This window comes from Perissodus microlepis, chromosome 8 (assembly GCF_051167445.1).
Source record: "Perissodus microlepis isolate ML-2025 ecotype Zambia chromosome 8, ASM5116744v1, whole genome shotgun sequence".
NCBI lineage: Eukaryota > Metazoa > Chordata > Actinopteri > Cichliformes > Cichlidae > Perissodus > Perissodus microlepis.
The window spans coordinates 3713445-3727681 of NC_140468.1; the positions used below are offsets into that span (position 1 = coordinate 3713445).

Below are 14237 nucleotides of genomic sequence, written 5' to 3' on the forward strand. Positions count from 1 at the left end.
AGAGCAGGAGACGTAGGCCTCTCCTCCCAGCAGTTCAGTCACATATCTGCAGTGGAATACACACACACACACACACAGATAAGACAGCAAATTAAAAAAAGCTTTTTAATACTAGGTAATATTAATAAAATATTTGATTTCGTTTATTTTTTAAATAAGACATTTTCATAATAACAAAACTGATTTAAGATGTATGTTTGATACATTTAATCTAAACCTACAATTATGGTCACAATGACAGGCTCACCTGCAGGGCTCTAGAAGTGTCTCCAGTCTCTGGAGTTTGTCCCACTCTGGAGGCGACAGGAGGACAAGTTTATGCTTTTGTTTATCCAGAGTCGCGGTTACTGCAGTTTGGTTGCGGATCAAGCGCTTCACCATCTCCAGCGTGGAGTTCCAGCGCGTAGGCACGTCCTGGGCCAACGGCTCCTGCTTGCGCCCCAGTGACACCTGCTCTGCGTTCAGCTCTGCTGTGTTTGCTGGGCTGTGCTTAAAATGGCCAACAATTTTGCGCCATTTGGCCAGCGCAGTGACAAAGCCACTGTCTGCGAGACTCACTGTGATGCATCTCTGTAGAATGTGTGCGGTACACGGCATGTGATTGAATGGCATGATGCGAGCCGCGGCGATCATATTGCGCGCACTGTCCGTGCCTACTGTTGTCACCTTCTCCTCAATTCTCCACCTGCGAGCAACAGTCTGGAACTGCTCTGCACAAGCCTCCGCAAAGTGCCGCTCTTCCGTTTTCATTATAGTCAGCGCAAAGGATGTCAGACCCCAGGCTTCAGTGATTAAATGCGCAGTAACTCCCAGGTAATTGTCATTACTCAATGATGTCCAGTGGTCTCCTGTCAGAGCCACGCATTCTGTGTGAACTAAAGCCTCTTCTTTTTTCTTTTTCTCCGTTTCATACAGTTCGTGGATTCGAATTGTTATTGTGCTTCTCGCTGGGGGCTTGTAGGACGCGTCCTGAGATGCAACCTTTAAAACATCCGCAAAGCCCTTGTCCTCCACAATGCTTAGCGGTCTACAGTCCTTTGCTATCCATTTGGCTATATTGTCGGTCAGTTTGTCCAAAGACCGAGTGGCCTGCGTTCACTAAGAGTGGTCTGACGCAGGCCGGGTGAAGCTGCTGCCCCGACAAACGCGTGTTTGGCATTAAGGTGGTATTTTAAGGTCGAATTTGAACGGTGAAATTGAAACTCTTTACTACAGAGAGTGCAAATTACAACGCGTTTGTTTATTGTCCCATCTATGTTCTTCTTGTATTTAAATTCCCCATCCAGAAGGCCATCCTGTTCCTGCTTCTCCATTTTCAGTGGCGCGGTAAACAAATCAAGTGGAATTATGGGAGCGACTTATCTGCGTGTTGCGCTAAATAGTTAAATATTCTAACGTAATTAATTCCAAAATTTAATTATCGCAATTAACGCGTTAATTTCGACAGCTATAATATATATATATATATACACATATATATACACATATATATATACATACACATATATATACATACATATATACATATACATATATACACATATATATACATATACATATATACATATATATATACACACATATACATACATACATATATATATATACACACACATATACATATATATACATACATATACATATACATATATACATACATATATATATATATATATATATATATATATATATATATATATACATATATATATATATATATACATACATACATACATATATATATATACATACATATATATATATATATACATACATATACATACATATATATATATATACATACATATACATACATATATATATATATACATACATATACATACATATATATATATATACATACATATACATACATATATATATATACATACATATACATACATATATATATATATACATACATATACATACATATATATATATATATATATATATACATACATATATATATATATATACATACATATATATATATAGTAATTTCTATGAAATTTTTTACATTGTTTATTAATTGTAGTTGTATTCATTGTGTATTTTGGTTTCATGTAAATGTATGTTCTAACTTTGTGTATTGTGAATGTAAGGCAAACAAGGGACAATAGGTGGAAATTAGCAATAGCTATAAACCTATGTGCAGTGCATCAGCCTCATGTTTCATATTTGGACTATGTTAAACTGCACTGTCCCTTTTAAATAAAGAATTATTATTATAACCCATCAGATTCTCCTGTGTCTCAGTGACAGTGCTGTGATATTAACATGATATTTATCAAAAAGCCTGTCCAAGAAAACAGTTTGGCATTCACAATTGTTTTTAATTAAATGAAACGGCATGTAAAGAAAACAAAAATACTGAAAGGAAAGGTCATATTCCAGTATGATTTATCTCATCTTAAACGATTTTATCTTGCATTTAAAACGATTTCTCTCATTGCTGGATGTCTAATTTTTATGGCAGTATCCCACAGATGCTGAAGAATCTCTGTCCTGTTGTTTGTCTCATTGTCTCTGTACACAGTGACAAGTTCCTGCCTCAAGGGCCAATCAGAGTGAGAGGCACTTGCTCATCAGCATCCTGCATTATTTAAACATCGGCTCTTCACATCATGGTGTGACAGGTTTGCTACCTGGTACTAACACGATGGAACAGCATCCCCAGACTCTGACTTGGAGAATGCATGAATTTTGAGGTGGCCTTTAAGAAGCAGCTACAAACTCATCTTTGTATATTTGCTTTTGAGTAACCTCTGAAATCTGGATATTTTAAGATCCCTTTTACCGGCTCTGTATCTACCTAAAAAAAAAGCACTCTATAGTCGCTCGGGGAAGCCTCAGCTACGATAAATAAGCCTTTTAACAGGGCTGTATTGTTACAGCTGTGTGCTCCATTGCCCCTTTCTCCTTTCTTTTTCCTTCTTCGTCAGATAATGTTTTATTTATTTATTAGGCTTAAAGTTGCACAAATGGATTTCTGTTGTTCTGTGTACTCATGTATCAGCTTCTCTTCTGAGGGGCAGCACTCTGGGATGTCCCACATCTCTGTTAGCAGTCATAAAGTTCCGGGCTTTCCCGAACGCTGCTTTGAATAAAATCATTTTCCCTCCAAATGCTTACCTTATGATCAGAGCGTAGAGATAAAACATGTTCCAGAGTATCTCTGAATAAATGCACATTTTTTTAAGAGTTTACTAAAACTGAATATTGGGCTGGCTGATTGCTTCTGCTACACTTTAAGTGTCTCAAACAGTTGCTTAAGGTATTCTCTGTGTCCGAGTATGAAACAAAGCCTTTATTCGTCTATTTTTAAGTCACATTTTCACCCCATTTACAGCCTAGGTGTTAAACAGGAGAGCGACAGCAGGGGTGACAGGCAGCTCATTCGTTTACAGGAATAAAAAGCGATAGCATGATTTTTATTTCAGTAACTTCATGTTAGAATTTATTATGTGAAACACACACACACACGCACGCACACACAATTACATCCCTGACCTCAAGTCCAGGAGCTACAGATGCTCTTTAAAAAAAAAAAAGAAAACCCAAAAATAATGATTGTCATTATTTCTGCCATCGGTCAGTGGATGAGATCAGAGGCCTGCCTCATGATGCAGACAGATTATGAATGAATTCCTCCCCTGGCTAAGTTAGCTTATCAAGTTTAGATTTCCCTGCAGTGTCAGGGTCAAGTGCTCTGTGAGCAAAACTTTACGGGTTTAAGCACCATTTCTGAACAGCCTGGGTTGAATTCACTGATGTCCTGTAGGTAAAAAGTCTCTTATTCAATAGTTTCTGCTGAACGCTCTTTACAGATTTGACAAAAAGTCTTGATTTATTTGTCCGAGGCCACTGCACCCAAATGCAACGTAATTACACCTGTCTCCTTTACACCTAATAGAAGTGTACCAGTGAAAGTACTAAGAGATGAGGCGTTTGCAGTAATCTGTCAATGATTTTGTTCTGACTCTGTCATCCTGTTGCACACAAAGACATTTCCCACAGTATCAGACCACACCTCCACCCTGAGTACGTGGTCATCAGTTTTTTGTGGTTTTATTAAACTGGTTGTATTTTCATGACTTTTTTTTGCGTCTGCTCCCCTTGGGGTCTCTTTTACAGCAAGGAGCTGCACACTTGGTTAAATAGCCTAAACATTAGAGTAAATGTGGTGCAGATTAAACCTCAGTTTAAACATTTTATGTCATTTCTTGTCACATCTTTTTTTAAAAACACAAATGGTCGTCACCCCTCCATTGATGTTCCCAAAAGTAGTATTGTCCTCTATTCTACTTTTGGAAACATTCTTATTTTGGGGTTATTTCTAGCCAAAGTGCTGGGGTTTTCTCAGATTTTCAAAGCAGGACTCTACCATTTCTTCACACAATGCTCACTTTGTTGTATTTGTTCATGAGGCAGGCCCCAGGTCAGCTGCACAGCTTTGTTTAATTCAGCTCCCAGTGTCTACAGTCAGGTCAGTGTTTGATTCTTCTTTGTGTTAAATGAGCTCTAAAGGTGTAGGATATTCATTCAGTTGATATGATCGTTAAGACGTGGGGTTAATTTCCTAAGATTAGAAAATGCACATCGATTCAGCACCTATTCCGTGTGTTAGAGGTTCAAACTGCGGCAGCAGAAATACTTGTGCTTTTGAGCGGCTGAAGTCATTAGTCCGAACAGGTTTTTTCTTCTGCTCGCCCTCCCTCTGTCACTGCACCCCCACCAGCTCTGTGATGGGTGGGGCAAACACCATCAGTTCCTGGTATTTGTGGAAGAACAGGTGCAGGCGGGACAAGTAGGTGTCCTCCTGATATGGCAGCTGCTTTTCAGTCAGGTATTTGGACACAACAGGTTTCACCTGCACAAGAGGAACAAAGTAACCATAGTGGGAAATACGTAAATACATTTAGCAATTTAATAATTATCCAAAGTTCTGTGATGGTCACTTTTTAAACTGTGTGCTCTCGTTTTGTTTGTGCCCTTTGCTCTGCAGAAGAATCCGACAGTTCTGCAACAAGCAGGTAAATATATTCATCTGTGATGTCCCACCTTTAAACACATGTTGTCTGACAGAAAGGGGAAGAGATGGTGCTCCACATGACAGTTGATTAGCGAGTGTCCAAAGATCCGGTCCAGCAGAGGGTTTCGCGGCAGGTTCAGGACTCCGTGGGTCATCTGGTGAATCCTCTTTGGTCGACAAGTTGGAGAAAACATCGGCAGACCGATATGCTGCAATTAGAAACAGTTTGTCATCACAAGTTATGTGGCCTATTGTACTCTTGCCAGCCATGTTAATAGGTACACCTGTTTAACTACGGGTCAATCCAAATTTCTTTTTCATCAGTAATAAAAGACCTGGAATTGTAATTGAATTGAAATTTAGGCACGGAGACATGTCAGCTAAGAACAGGAAACTGAAGCTGCAATTCACACAAGCTTCCCAACACTGGACAACAGAAGGAAATGCGTCGCCTGGTCTCATGAGTCTCAATTTCTGCTGCGATATTTGGATGGTAGGGCTCGAATTTGGCATGAACAACACAAAGCATCGATCCATGCACACCCCTACCAGCATTTCAGACTGCTGGTAGGGGTGTGATGGTTAGGGAACACTAAAAGATATTTAAATTAAGCTCAGATTCTTTGTATTACAACACAAAGTGTTTAGTGTAATTTCTGTGTAGTCTCAAAGATTATCGTCAGACAGGGATCATGGAGTTCAGCAGGGTGGGGTGGAGGTTAGTGTTGGACGTCGGCCAGCAACACCCCAGGAGAGCTGGGAGGACAGATTTTCGATCCGAACCCCCCAGCAAGAACAAACACTTTCCACTGTTACACTGCTGACTTCTCTTCAAGAACCTGTGTTTTCTAATCCACCTTCACACGCTTTGATCCGAACAATACACAATGACCTGCAGGAATCCATCTGGGAAAATCATGCATGAATTGTTTCTTTTTATCCCTTTAGTTCACTGCCTGGTCTGAGAACACAATGCTGCATTCAAGCTCCTCAAAAGACCCTGTTACAAAAAACACCCTTATGATCATTTCACATGAACCGAGCACACATAAATCTGTGAGAAGTGACGAATACATGTGCATAAATTACTTATGTTTCCCCCAATTCAAGACCAAAGAGTATAAAGGTATGTGGTGTGGCTATTAATGGATACTGATGAGATACATGTATCTATTCATAATCATCTAAAGTTCTCTAAAATGTGGCCATTTAAAAACACTATTTAAAAAAAATAAAATTAAAAAAAGCAGAATTCTTGTTTTATTTTGGATCTAGTGCTTCTATCAGTTATGTTAAAAATCCAGAATCTAACTGGAAGTAGGAACATCTGAAATGCCATTAACAAAACCTGGGCAACAGACGGGTGTGCTTTCTTTTTAATGACCACTAGGGAGCAATATTCGACACTAGCGAGGTTTCTCAAACGCACATTTTTCAAGAGTTTTATTACATATTGGGCATGACGGGGCCACCGTTTGTGTGGCAGCAGTTCCTGGAGGCTGGTTGTTGCTGGATGAAGTGGTATTGCTGGTATTCCAGTGGTGGCAAATCTTGAAAAAGTAAAAGCTGCACCTCAGCCAACCGTTTCAAAAGGCACAACTTTTACTTTGAAGGAAAACCTGCATTTTTAGGTTGTTCTCACAGTTTAGCTACTGCACAGAGATTACTGGCAGAGCGTCACTTCAATTTAAATGATCAGCACAGCAATATGCTGTGAAAGCAGTCACAAGGGCATTCTTGACACCCAGATGAGGAATACACTTTTTTCCTGCAGGGGGAAATCGGTCAGGGACTTGGGCAATCGCTTAGACATTTTCTTGATGAGATTATGGTCCCAGTCAGCCACTTTGAGTCATTTTTACTGATCTTGATATTCAGAAGGAGGATCATTAAAAGCTTGGCGATTATTTTAATATCTGTCATCTTACTGCTCTCTAAATGTTCAAAGACTTGAAAATGTTATATAAAACTAGTTGGAAACTAATTGGACACCAACATAATCCAATTAAAACTACATACGTCAGAGCTTCACAGCTATCTGAATATTTTAGCTACAAAATGACATCATTTTGAGCTGAATATGAAATACAAGACGTCACAAACAAAATTCACTGTAACTGTGTCTTAGGTGTCAGCAGGCTGAATTCTCAGCTACAGATACCGTGTTCTCACCTGGAAGATGTTGACGTGGATATACGGCACGGAGAACATCGCCCTGCACACGAGCATACACAGCAAGGCCCCGTAAGGCGACGTGAACCCGGAGACATTGATGAGCAGCCAGTACTGTGAATACAGGCCCAGGGTTACCATCAGGATGGTCCTAAGGATGTGGGCCAAAGATTGTCCTTTGAGCTGAGCTGCAAAACCATGAGAGTGCGCATGAGAGTAAACTCGCACTGCAGTGGCACAGACAAGTAAGACAGAGACTCGAGGAGGATCGCACGGTTTAAAAGGTGTCTCAACTTTATGCTGAGTTTCACATTTAACCTTGAAGCAAACACGGCTCATCTTTGGTCCTCTGGCACCTCTTACCGAGCGCAACAAGCGGAGTGATGATCGGCACGGCCAGGGGGGCTATGAACAGGTAGATGATGCGAGGTAGGAAGGGCACCTTCCACACGCTAGAGTCACCCAGTCCAATGACATTAGTGTGAGCGTGATGCATCTTAATGTGGCCCTGAATCCCGGCTCGTGCCGAGAATGAGCCACAGATCTGAGGGGATGAAAAACAAGTGGAGATGTTCAATAAACCAGCAATGATGGAGCACATGAAACAGTCAATGAACATTATCAAGCTCCGCTAACAGCTGGAAAGGGCAATGGTCAGAAGAGATTTGGATATTCTTAGCAATTAATAATCAACCAAAGGTCATTAAAGCTTATTAATCATATCATTTATAATGCGCATTGCTTCATTCACTCTTGCAGACATTGCTGTTTATAGCAGGTTGTAACCTTCGGGGTTGAAGGAATAAACATGCTTTGTGTGCCTAACACAGGAAGTCCAAGACATTTGTGCTCCAATATTGTTAAGAAAAATTGGAATATTTTGTCAGTCTGTTGCTTATTTAATACACTAATAGCAGCTATATGTGTCCGTGCATTGCAGCTGTAGATTGTATTGATGCAGCTTGCTAAATAGGCGTAATAGTGTTAGCTGATAACTTGAAGTTATGACCAAAAGCTAATGTTGAGACGTCTCCTCAAAATCTCAAAGTCTGAGAGAGACCGAGCTAAGGTAGCAGCTGCACAAACTCAGCAAACAGATATTTAGATCCTTTAATAATCCTGTGCAGTTAATGGCATTGCCATGACAGCCTTAATACACACACCACCCCACACCCGATACAGCAAAACAAGTTTAAATTAAATACAGAACTAAAAAAAAGCCAACAACGAATGCAAACCTGTGGTGAAAATCATTAAAAATCATAAAGTCTTACAGCAGCTAGTATAAAGGACCAAATACACCATAAATCATCATAGATTCATGCATATACTGTCTGATAAGCACCCACAACAACAACAACAACAGCAGTGGGATATTCAGAATAACTGAATATCAATTGCCTGCTTCACCACCTTCATAATGACTTTTATTTAGGTACATTTATACGTGTGTTGCAGTGTTTCCCTGTCAAACCCTGCAGCATGGTAAAAACAGCAGTTTGGGGGAGTTTAGCTTGTAATTAAGTCAGAAGCTTGCCGAGCAACATTAATTACACCAGTGGTGTTTCCTGCGATCAGTGATGGCTAACCCGCTAAATCCTAAATAAAACAAGGTCTGTGTCCATGTGGAGATGAAGAGTGCACTGAAATACACACCAGACGGGGAGGATATTGGACACTGCTGCACAGGCACTCGGAGACGTATGCAACAACGCGCTGTAAAGACTAGTGAACTATTTATGTTCAATGTTTTTAAAATGTGTAAAGAAAAACATTAGCATTTTTTAATGAATTTCACAGAGGCTCTTCAGAATGAACAGCATATACTGTGAAGGTTTTGGCAGCTCTGGTGAAATCAGAGCGCTGCTATCAGCTCAGTGTGTATATTGTTACATTCATTCAGCCATAAAAGTCCTGGAAAAACAGAGTCATGAAATCCTAATCTGATGAAACTGTGAGCAAACCACCAAATGAGGAGGGTGTGATTCAGAGCTGTATCCATTTAAAATGATGCAATTATTTACTGTTACGTAGTTTCTTGGAATAATACAACCACTTAGAAATTAAGTGGTGATGTTTTCTTCTCATTTCTAGCTCTACATACAGTAAGAGAAATTATTATTTGATCTCCTTCTGAATTTCACTTATCAAGAGATGAAGAGTCTCTAATATTTATGGGAGTTTCATGTTTAATAGAGAGACAGACAAGATTGTAGAGCTGGACAAGGGTGCAATGGCCGACAAGACCATCAGCAAGACGCTTGGTGAGGAGGTAACAGTTGCTGCTCATGGGGTGAGGATGATCATGAGAAATGTGTTGGATCAGGTGGAAACATTATGCTTTAGGGCTGTTTTTCTGCTAAGGGTACAGAGGGATCTGCAGAGGGAGCTGAAGCTTCAAGATGACAGGCGGCAGCCAAGAGGGATTCACACAGTTTCATTTAGCCCACACCAGCGGGCTAAAATCCCTCCTGAGATGTGCACAAACCTGGTGACCAGCATCAACAAAGGTGTCTTCACCAAGTACTAAGTCATGTTTTGCTCTGAGATCAAATACTTGCGCCGTTCGATGACATGCAAATCAGTTAAAACCTTTTACGTAACATGTTTTTATGGATCTTTGGTTGTTGTCAGTTCATTATTTCCCACAACTGTATTTGTTCTTAGATTCTACTAGAGTAGATTTGCATGATTCACAATTTAAAATAATCCATTATCTCATACTGGGAGCCTGGTGCAGTACAAGACAGCAGCTGTAGCTTCACATTCATGATAATGACCCTCAGCGGGGAAAAAACAAATGTCCCAAAATGTCCAACTGCTGCTCTAAGCACACAGCTACAGAGCTGCGTGTGAGAATACAGAAGCTTTGCCTGCAGGTACTTAATGACAGCCTTTCAAGTTTCTGCACATCTCACCTCGATGAAAAAGACGGCCCAGAACCTTCCCCAGGCCTGCGACTCGCTCAGCGCCCCGTGGCTCGCCAGATGTGTCCCCTTGACGGTGATGACAGCGTGAGCCACGCCCATCAGCAGGACGCCCGCAGAAAACCCCAGAAGCCTCGAGGAGCCCAGCAGCAGGAAGGCTGCAAGACAGAACGCAGGGAATAAAGATGCTACAGATCCTAAAGATGCTGACTCTTTAACCTTACACTGGCAGCAGGACACACACTGCATTACTGCTGCATTGACTGTATACATCTACTGTTATCGCTCACACACATTCTTTCAGCCTTTGATAGCAGACAGCTGAGGCTCAGTGCCGCTAAGTGTTTGCAGTGAGCAAACATTCTCATAGCCACCATAAACAGGAAGACATCAGACGACTATTTAAAGATTTACTTTTGTGTTTTCATTGTTGAATAAAGCAGGACAGGTAACAATAATAAATTGTGATTCTAAGATTTTCCTTGCTGCCTGTTACGGTTCAGCATGACTGGTTTGGGTTTTCTTCTGGTTTGATTCATTATTCTCAGGTGGGGTTGACGGTCTGGCTTTGTTGGGTTTTTCCACCCTGGGGCAGAGCCTCTGGGTGTGAGTCACTGCTGCACCTGTTTGCAATGAAGTCATCAGGAGTATATCAAGGACAGGCGGTGTCACAGCACCATCTCTGTCTGCGTAGTGACATTCAGGCCGCCTTTGTAAAATCTGTGTTTTGTGGTTCACTTGGAAACTTCATCCGAACCCTGTTTGTCTACCTTTTTGCACCACCCCAGCAATCAGAAGAACTGCTTACCAGGACTCCACCTGCCTGCCCGCTCTCCACCTATTCCCCCACTTGCTGATCCAGCTCCCTCAGAGTCGAATCACTAAAACGTAAATTTGATACCTGCCTGTTAGATTACATTCTAATTTATACCTTCTTTGCTGGCAGAGCACCTGAGACCCTTTTTAAATGGAACCTGCTCACTATTCCCTGCTGTGATGAGTCACATGATCAGAGTAAACCTTTCCAAGAACTGGAAATGAAAAGCTATCAGAATAAATGCTTACATTTACCACGAGTCAAACTATGTAATGTGAAGCCAGCATGATGGGCAGGAAGCTCAGGTGAAAGGATGACAGTCTGGAGGCGGACACTGTTACCACACTGGCTTCCTTCCACTGTCACTGTGTACTGTTTACTATAGTTTAGTGTCTGCATAAAGTAGAAGCAGGCTGATGATGAACATGAGACGAAGCTATAAATCCACTAATCAAAGTCAGTTCTGTTTTTGTCACAAATGTTAACAGCATGGATGGATTACATCTAATTAGACACATGAGACATTGTAGCTGCTGATACTTCTCTGGCTGCCTTTGACAGCAGAGTTTAGGTGACACATTCCCTTTTTAACCCAGTAAAACTGCTAATATGACGCACCTCCTATTTCAAAGCAGCCTATTTCGAGGTGATAAGTCATGAGCTCAGTGCTACACTGTGACAGAAAACCCCTCCGCCTCATTCTGCAACTACATCTACTTGTGAATCATTTTGACATATGAATTATACTGGCAATGATTTATATTTTAGGTAAAACTCACAAAAAAGCAGTTACAAAGACCTGCTGCTGCTGCTGCTGCAGAACTAATCCGTGGTAATTACTGCTACGTCTACGAGTCTGGAATCAAGCCTGAACCTTAAAGCTGTCAGATCCAATGATCAAGTGACGTGAGTCACAATAGACAGCAGTCCAAAATGAGGTCAGTAGCTGACCACCAGTGACCCACATAAAATGAGACTCCATGAATGTGCAAAGCCAGACTGAGGGGTGACGGTGAGAAAACGCTACGCTGTGTATTTCTGGAAAATAAAAAATTAACTAATGAGACAGTTTTAGTTGTAAATATTGAGTCATCATGATATCACTGTGACTTTTGTGATTTACGTCTGTTTGCTGCTATTTTATGACCAGTCTTTTCAAAACTATGACTTTCATAACAGACAAAATTAAGCAAAACACCTGAACTTTACTATTATGATGGCGCACTGTTCTCACAATCATTTCCCACTATTATTAAATAGTGGGAAACAAACAAATTCCAGCATAGCTAAACTGCCCAATTTGAGGGTTTAATGTGAAACTTTACAAACCAATCGGTGACATCACAGCTGCTATGGCCATCTTTTATTTACTGTCTTGACAACAAAAAAGTTTGCAGTAAGAGAGGCCTCCCAGGCTTTGAGCTTCTGGTTGAGTCGATTACAGAAACACAAACTGACACAAATAATTGTCTCTTAAATGATAAAACCCTCCAAAACAATAACTCATCTATGCAGGTGCAATCACATCTGAAGTTGTGCCTCACCAGGTGGCAGACAGAGGAACGCTGCTGCCAGGATACTGCAATCGACCCCCCTCCTCTCCCACCAGCTGCTCTCCTTCACCACCTTCTGAACCAGCCTCGTCAGCTCCATCATGAGAGACTCCTTTTCCACCTCTTCAGCTCCTGCGCCTCCATTCTTAATCTTTGGGTCCCCTCTCGTCTTGATTAACATCTCTTCATCACCTCTTCCTCCTCCTCTTTCCCTCTCATCCCTCCGCTCATCTTGTACGCTCTGCATCCTGATCACCGGCTTAAAGTAAAGTCACCATGCAGGTTGTGTCCTGTGAGCGGCTGCTGATAAACCCTGCAGCTTGAGCACACAGTACACAGGTCAAAGTTAGCATTTCAACAGTGTGTATTGTCAGAGAAGCCCAGCCCCCTTCCTGCTGCTTCAAGAGCATTGCGGACCCTCCTTTCCTACCTCCTCCTCCTCATTCCTTTCTTCTTGTTCCACCCTGTCAGCTGACTCCTTGGGCAGTCCAGCAGCAGAGGAATTTCTTGTCCCACGGCCCAAAGATGTAAGGTTGGCCTGCGATGGGATGGATCCAAAAATCCTCCTCACACACGCAGCAACTCAAAACTGCTGCGGCTGCTTACCTCACAGTCAACTCTTGCTCATCTCTGGTTTCTCATATATTCTGCATGCCGCTCACCCCCTGCTCTGTTCCTCTCTCTCTTTGTGTTAGCTCCTTTCCCTCCTCCCCTCCCATCCCAGTAACCTTGGCAAATGTCCTGGGAAAGCAGAGTGAGAAAGGAGGGCTGATTAACAGGGGCCGTTCAGTTGTTTCTCCACAGCAGAGAGGGGGCGAATGTTCAGAATGAAAAGGAGAAGATGCTGATGTGCAAGAATTTCTTTGGCTAGTTTAAGCGTTGGCAAAGGTGAGAGTAGTCAGTAGTGAGTTATATACATATATCTGGTGTCAGCGCCTCTTTGTCCTCTGGAGAGAAGCCACAGTTCTCAGCTTGAAGCCACGCTGACTGCAGTGTGCTCTTTAAAAGATACAGAGTGAGTAATTTTTAAGAGAGAGGAACAGAAGAGCACCAGGCCGCCTGACAGCTTCACACACATCCTCCCACAGCCTCGGCTTGTTGGTTTTACTCAAGCATTTATCAGAGTCAGGCTTTTTATCCATTAACACCAGAGAAGGACACATTTTTAAAGGTCCACATCCAAAGGACTGTCTAGGGATGCAAAATATTGCATTTTTCTGGCTTAAGAGAAACAAAAGAGCCACAGTTTCAAAGAAGAGAGACAAACTATGAGAAGAATCCTGTGTATATTCTATTCTATACAGCCGCTGTGGAGAGCATCCTCACACAGAACATGACATCGTGGTTTGGGAACAGCTGTGCGAAGGACCAAAGAGCTCTCCAGAGAGTGATCCGTACAGCAGAACGCTGCTGCAGGATTGCTTTCCCCCCGCTTCAGGATACCTACACCAGGAGATGCCGGACTAGAGCAGCGCAGATACTGAAGGACCCGTCCCATCCTGGCAACAAACTGTTCCAACTTCTGCAATCTGGTAGAAGGTTCCGCATCATCCGGGCAAGGACAGAGAGACTCAAGAGGAGCTTCTATCCCCAAGCCATCCGGGCCCTAAACACACACACACCCGCCCTCTCACATCATCTATAATTGACTGAGACAGGACTCTCTTCCAGACACTCTAAACCAAGGCACAATGTACATTCCAAATTCCTTTCATTTTAAATATGTTTATATT

The 14237-nt window shown here is 41.8% G+C and overlaps 1 protein-coding gene across 3 annotated transcripts; it reads right to left on the bottom strand.

The window, feature by feature from the left end:
- Positions 1-3289: 3289 nt before the first annotated feature.
- Positions 3290-13219, bottom strand: fads6 (fatty acid desaturase 6). Of its 3 annotated transcripts, none has more exons than XM_084937063.1 (7): positions 12935-13219; positions 12496-12817; positions 10126-10292; positions 7571-7751; positions 7208-7395; positions 5065-5244; positions 3290-4873 (listed from the first exon to the last, which is right to left on the bottom strand). In XM_084937063.1, the coding sequence occupies exons 2-7, from the start codon at positions 12749-12751 to the stop codon at positions 4724-4726; spliced, it is 1122 nt and encodes a 373-aa protein (XP_084793189.1). In that variant the 5' UTR covers positions 12752-12817; positions 12935-13219; the 3' UTR covers positions 3290-4723. The 3 variants fall into 3 exon arrangements, with proteins under 3 accessions (XP_084793189.1, XP_084793187.1, XP_084793188.1); XM_084937061.1 differs by having other exon boundaries at positions 12496-12823; positions 12935-13218; XM_084937062.1 differs by lacking the exon at positions 12935-13219 and having other exon boundaries at positions 12496-12921.
- Between the last annotated feature and the right edge of the window lie 1018 nt (positions 13220-14237).

Coding starts and splice junctions, on each gene's coding strand:
- fads6 (XM_084937063.1), bottom strand. CDS start 12,751: ATGCAGAGCGTACAAGATGAGCGGAGGGATGAGAGGGAAAGAGGAGGA. Junction 10,293..12,495: donor GTTCCTCTGTCTGCCACCTG/GTGAGGCACAAC, acceptor TCTGTCTTGCAG/CCTTCCTGCTGCTGGGCTCC. Junction 4,874..5,064: donor CAGACAACATGTGTTTAAAG/GTGGGACATCAC, acceptor CCTCTTGTGCAG/GTGAAACCTGTTGTGTCCAA.